Source organism: Micrasema longulum, unplaced genomic scaffold (genome assembly GCF_059751315.1).
Source record: "Micrasema longulum isolate JH-2025_06_02 unplaced genomic scaffold, ASM5975131v1 h1tg000041l, whole genome shotgun sequence".
In the NCBI taxonomy this organism is placed as follows: Eukaryota; Metazoa; Arthropoda; class Insecta; order Trichoptera; family Brachycentridae; genus Micrasema; species Micrasema longulum.
In genome coordinates this window covers 1,404,739-1,410,738 of record NW_028277248.1, presented here as the reverse complement: position 1 = coordinate 1,410,738, position 6,000 = coordinate 1,404,739, and the positions used below count along the sequence as shown (strand labels likewise).

General features: G+C 31.1%; 1 protein-coding gene across 1 annotated transcript in view; it reads right to left on the bottom strand.

Annotated features, from left to right (window-relative positions):
* Positions 1-2,420: 2,420 nt before the first annotated feature.
* LOC148285316 (zinc finger protein rotund-like) overlaps positions 2,421-6,000 on the bottom strand; it is a 222,520-nt gene continuing 218,940 nt past the window's right edge. The window contains exons 5-6 of the mRNA XM_088227116.1: positions 4,190-4,358; positions 2,421-3,061 (exon numbers count right to left, since the gene is read on the bottom strand). Of these exons, the coding sequence (XP_088083242.1) occupies positions 2,904-3,061; positions 4,190-4,358 (327 nt within the window). The 3' untranslated portion in view covers positions 2,421-2,903. The remainder of the gene's footprint in view (positions 3,062-4,189; positions 4,359-6,000) is intronic.

The following is a 6,000-nucleotide window of genomic DNA, read 5'->3' as shown; positions in this document are numbered from 1 at the left end:
ATTATCTTTTAAATAAAAAATGCAATTAAAGTCCTTAAAATGTAACATGATTAGAATGACAGCTGTCAAAAAAAGTGACGACATAACTTTGTAGTAACGTCAAAGTAGTTATTTATATTGACACACGAAAAATCATTTGTATCTAGCGTGTTGATTTAATTTTTTAATAAAATTCTTGAAACATAAATCAAAATTAATATATAAAACCAGCTTTAAAACTAAAAGAAAACTTAAATAAACCTAATTATTAACGTCGTTCTTACAAGGTTACATCATTTTGCAAATTGACAAATTGATCCATGTAAATTTATTGAATAAAAAAATAATTCATTCGATGTTGTTCAAGAAAAAAGGATAAATGTGTCATTTTTTGGTGAATAATTGTGTTAAACACACTATAATAGGCTTTTTTTTTCGTTTTTTATATCAATTTTTAGAAACAGAGTTTCATGATTGCATGAAATAACTGATAAAATCAATTTGATCAGTGATCAGTAATTCCATCACTAATGAAATTAGTTTGACAGCTGTCATTCTAATCAAGTTATATTTTAAGGACTTAAGTGTTACAAACGTTTCTTTAAAAACACGACTATACGTTTGACAAAAACATTAATTTATTGATACTCACTAAACAAATATAAATTAAATATGGGTATAGTTTTTTATCCTGTGAATAGTAAGTACTGTTATTAAATATTGTAATTTTTATATGTTTATTATATTTTCTATGTGCATTCTCACATGTAAAAAATATAATTTTTAGGTACATATTCTCGGCACGGGTTGCTCCAGTGAGGACACACTATTTCAAATATTTTTTGATTACGTAATATATATTCTATCTCACATTCCTAAATTATTCTAAGCATTAAACTACTCCTATTTTCAAAAATATCTTGGTTGATCAGCAACATAGTTTTCGGTCTGGAAAATAAACCACGACCAATCTCTTGTCTTATACCGATACCATTTGTAGGGGGTCTGGAGAAGAATAAACAATTTGATGTGATCTATACCGATTTTTCCAAAGCTTTTGACAAGGTCGATCACCAAATACTGTTGACCAAACTGTCTTCGTTTGGAATTTGTAATCCATTTTTATCGTTCTTTAAGTCATATCTCAGTGAAAGGAAACAGTTTTTAGAGGTAAATGATTCCATCTCAAACAGCGTTAATGTATCTTCGGGTGTATCACAGGGTGCTCACCTTGCTCCTTTGCTATTCAATCTATTCATCAATGATCTTAAAAATGTTTTTCTTACTTCATCAATTTGGCTGTTTGCTGGCGACACTAAAATTTTGAACAGATTGACAGCCCTTCCGATTGTTTACTATAACAGTCTTATTAACTATCTTTATGGCTTGCTCCTGAACAGTTCTAGTTCAAGAAATGCAAACGATATCATTTCAACCCCTCTCACTCCTCGTCTCATACACTAAACTAAAATAGTAAAAGACACTAAAACTTGACTGATTATTTCCGTATGACATTTAAAATTATGGTATTTTTAAAAGTTTCCTGTATTAATCGTTGGTTTGCCTGTTATTAATTTGGAAAAGACTTTTCATTGATAAGTAGGTACCTAGGCACTTTTTTTGATTCGTGTACCTGCACACAAATCTGGATTTTCTCCCAAGACGGGAGTAGGTATATATTTTTATTTATATCCCTACAGAGATGAGGTAGAATTTTTTCAAATTCAAGATTCAGGATTACGGATATTCGAGCGTTTACAGGGCTTATGACCTGTCATTGGCTGGGTTAAGTGGCCACTTAATGTAGGTACTACAACATTCCCCATTACGCTTATTTAGCGAATCCAACTCGCTTGTGGATGGGTTCTTGATTCGTAGCATATATACAAAAACCAAAAATGTTACCTGGTGTGGATATTCGCTAAATAAGCGTAATGGGGAATGTTGTAGTACCTACATAAAGTGGCCACTTAACCCAGCCAATGACAGGTCATAAGCCCTGTAAACGCTCGAATATCCATAATCCTGAATCTTGAATTTGAAAAAATTCTACCTCATCTCTGTAGGGATATAAATAAAAATACCTAGGCACTTGTTGATGATTGAATTCCAAAACTAAAAATTATTCATATTCAAATATTGAATTGAAATACCTAGGTACTTGTTAATGGTTGAATTGCAAAACTTAAAATAATTAACTTTCAAATATAGGATTCTTTTTGCAAATGTTAAACTCGGTTCTTCCATCCAACAAGGGTCCAATTTATTAATGAATGCGATTTACAAAACAATGTACCGAATGCAGTTAATTTTATTTAAGTATTCCCGAAAATTCATTAAAAAGAAAGAAATTAAAAGGAATGTGAAAAAATAATCTGATTGGGATCCATAAAAAGCGAATGTTGTTTGTAAACATTTAAAAACAATCTCCCTTCTTTCCATTTTTTTGTATATTTTTGTAATACGATGGAAAAAAAATATGCTTCTAAACTTTTTTTTTACCGATACGATTGAAAATTTTAATATCTACGAACACGCGCAGTGCAAAGATCTACATTTCGCTGAAAACCGCACGTAAATCGGTTAAACCGTTTAAGAGGAGTTCAGCGACAACACACGCACATAAGAATTTTGTATAAAGATAACCTGTATTTTGTAAAAGTCTAACGGCCACCTATATATTTTTGATGTAACAATTTAATTTATTTTGTAAGCAATTTACCTTAATAAAAAAATCTTTTTAGTACATATTGTAAATATTACAAAATAGTTTAACATTTATAACTAAATAATACCTCGACAAGATAGCTTGTGTAGCTTCGAAACCGGCCGGTAAAACATTAAAAATAAGTTATTTTAACAAAGTCATTTTATTTTGGTTTTAAGGCTTTTAGTCAATTTAATGAAAATAAATACATATTTTGTTATAATAAACTGACCTGTGGGCACATCTTGCAGTGGTATTTCCTAGGGGCTCCGCCGTGTTGCTGGGATCCTCCAAGCCGTGGACTACCAGCCTGCTTCGGCTGAGGAACCACGAGTAGAGACCCTGGACCTCCGCCTGGAGAAGAGCTCGAGGAGCCTGAAGATCACAAAAATACAACATGAAACCTATTTGTTGATGATGATTCTTGATAAATAAGGCTATAAAATATTTTTTCAAAAAGTAATATCTAACTATATAGATGCCCATGATAATTATTATTCACCTCAATAAACCTGACATTAATTTGCATGTTAGATTGAGACGTACCTTATCAGAGGATACTCCATGTTATTCATGTTCAAATTATATCGTAATAAATATTAGTTGCCTCACAATTTTTTATTTATTTAAATATTTTATATTATATTATCAATTAGTAAAAATATAATTTTATTACCAATGCAATACCATATACCAATGGTTTCCTATGAATATATGCAAGTAAACAATGGTTTCCTTTGAATATACGCTAATAAACAATAGACTTATACAGATTGTTCATGGTAATAACTCTTAAAAGGATATAAATTTGTTGCAACAGAAAGGAAAAACATTTTTGAGAAGGGAATATGGAAGTCTAGGTAATTACAGGGCTTATGATCTGCCATTGGCTGGTTTAAGTGGCCACTTTACACGCTGTGTAACATTCCTCTTTCTGCCTTTGTTTTAACATCCACCTTTCCTTAACTCTTCAAATGCCTAGACTTCCATATTCCCCTCTCATTTTTTTTCCCTTTCTGTTGCAACAAATTTAGATCAAAATTACTCCCTAGGGAGGAAATCCAACCAGCCTGCAAATATTTGGACATACTCCAAACATTGTTGAATTTACTAACTGGAACAAAAAGAAATGCAAAAATTGGAAAATTGTTTTCAGGCGTTGCCTAGTAGGTGAATTGGTGCAGCCGGATGAATCTCACCCCCACGAATAAGGTTTCAGCTCTTTTACTTTACAAAAGTCAATAGATGGATAAGTTCTATTTACTTTCTTATACAGTAAAACAAACTTATTGTGGGATTGGCATCACTTTCATTCGTGTAATTATTCTGCGCATAAATATTTATACAAATTTTACTTTCCAAATCTGATGCAAAAATGTTCATTTAAAGTTTACAAAAAATACAACTCCATAATTCAAATAAATAAGAGAGATATATCAAGTCGTGTCATATGAAAACTGGTTTTACGCCACAGCCACACAAGAGTTAAAGAGCACAACATACCTGATCTTCCAGCTGTTAATCCCGCTGCTCCGTAGAGCATATGGCTGACGGCGGACTGATGGTGGTGGTGGTGATGATGATTATGCCCCCCGAGGGAGAGACGTTCCCCTTCCACCCCGCTCTTCTGGTGTGACATGGCACCTAGCGGATCTGACGTGTTCATTTTAGCCTGCAAATAAAAAAATAAAAAATGTAATTTACAATTATTTACGATTATTAATTAAAGTGTATATTTTATCTGTACCTTAAAGGATAAACTACGGAAGTCACATTGAACGAAATGTTCGGAAAACAAGATTTTGTGATTGTGCGATATCCAAAACATTAAAACTTTTGAACCAAATGAGATAATTTCAACCTACAAAGAACTTACAATGAAATTTATTTTTTTGTTGATAAAAGTATAAGCTAAAATAGTGTATTTAGGACTGTCGTTGTTTTTTTAAAAAAACATTTGTACGACAAAAAAGTGTTTTATTCACGCCTAAAATATCTTATTATGATAATTTCTGCATTTTGTCGTCTGAACGGAAAAAATTCGAGTCTCCTTTTTTATCCTCTAAGATTTTGGTATAAGTTAAGTAAATAAATTATCATTCAAAAAAAATAATATTTTTAAATTTATTTCATATGTTCTTTAATGAGTACAATTTTTCCATAAATGGCTACATGTTTGCAAAAAAGTACACTTCATAAAACAAGCAAATCAAAATACCAAATCAAATAAGGGACAAACCCTTGTTTTTGGTGAGGGGTTATATATAAACGAAAGTACAACCTAAACATAATTTAATAAATATAATTTTAAAAATATGGCCAAGGAAAGTTGTTTTTATGAAGTTAAGAGTAGCTAAAAATTAAAATAAAATTATTAAATTAATTTAAAAAGTCACACCGTATCACCGTAGGAGTAGGCAAATAAGATAGGATGCAATATAACACTGTTACAAATACAAGAGTTACTAGAAACTCCACCCTAATGCTGCAAAAAAATATATACAACCTTCGGTCAAAGGGGATTGGCCTACTACTCAGTTAAAGTGCACAATCTACTTTCATTATCCACAGGGACAATTAGTAAGTACTCTCAATATAAAATTGCTATTAAGAAATGGATAGTGGAGGTGGGTTGCGCACGGATCTATGAGTGGATCAAGCCAAATAGGTAAAACGTGTGTACTGTTTATGAAATTTGTTGTATTGGTCTGTATAAATTGGTTATGTTTGTTATGATTATTTTAGTTTATATTGTTTAGTATGTTAATGATAATTAGGTTGATTAGATAAATTACGTATTTTTATCATTTTTATTATGTTTTATTTATTTAACTTTTTGTACATAATGTTATTTGTACATTGGCGGGCTTATTGCCAAATGACAATTTCTTCCAACCAACCAATTAAATCATAGTTATATTTTTATAATTCAAGTTACATAACATATTCAATAAAAAATATATAAATAAACGTATAATGACCTTAAATCAAAACTAATACTCAATGGGAAAAAGGAAAAAAAGAGGAAAAAGGAAAGGACGAGAGATTAATGAAGAGAAAGGAGATGTTTTTTCAGACGTGATTTAAACAGAGATAATGTAGTAACATCTTTGATGGTGGATGGGAGATGTTAACTTTGTTAAATAACTAATTTAAGGCATGTTTCACATTTTGTAAAATGTTTTCCTCGGTGCGGGACATCTCATGTGGTGTAATAGTCAGGACGTTTTCTTGCCATGTAAGAGGTCTTAGGTTCGATTCCCGACATGGTTATTAATATAAAATTGTGTTTTTTACACTAGAATATGTCATAG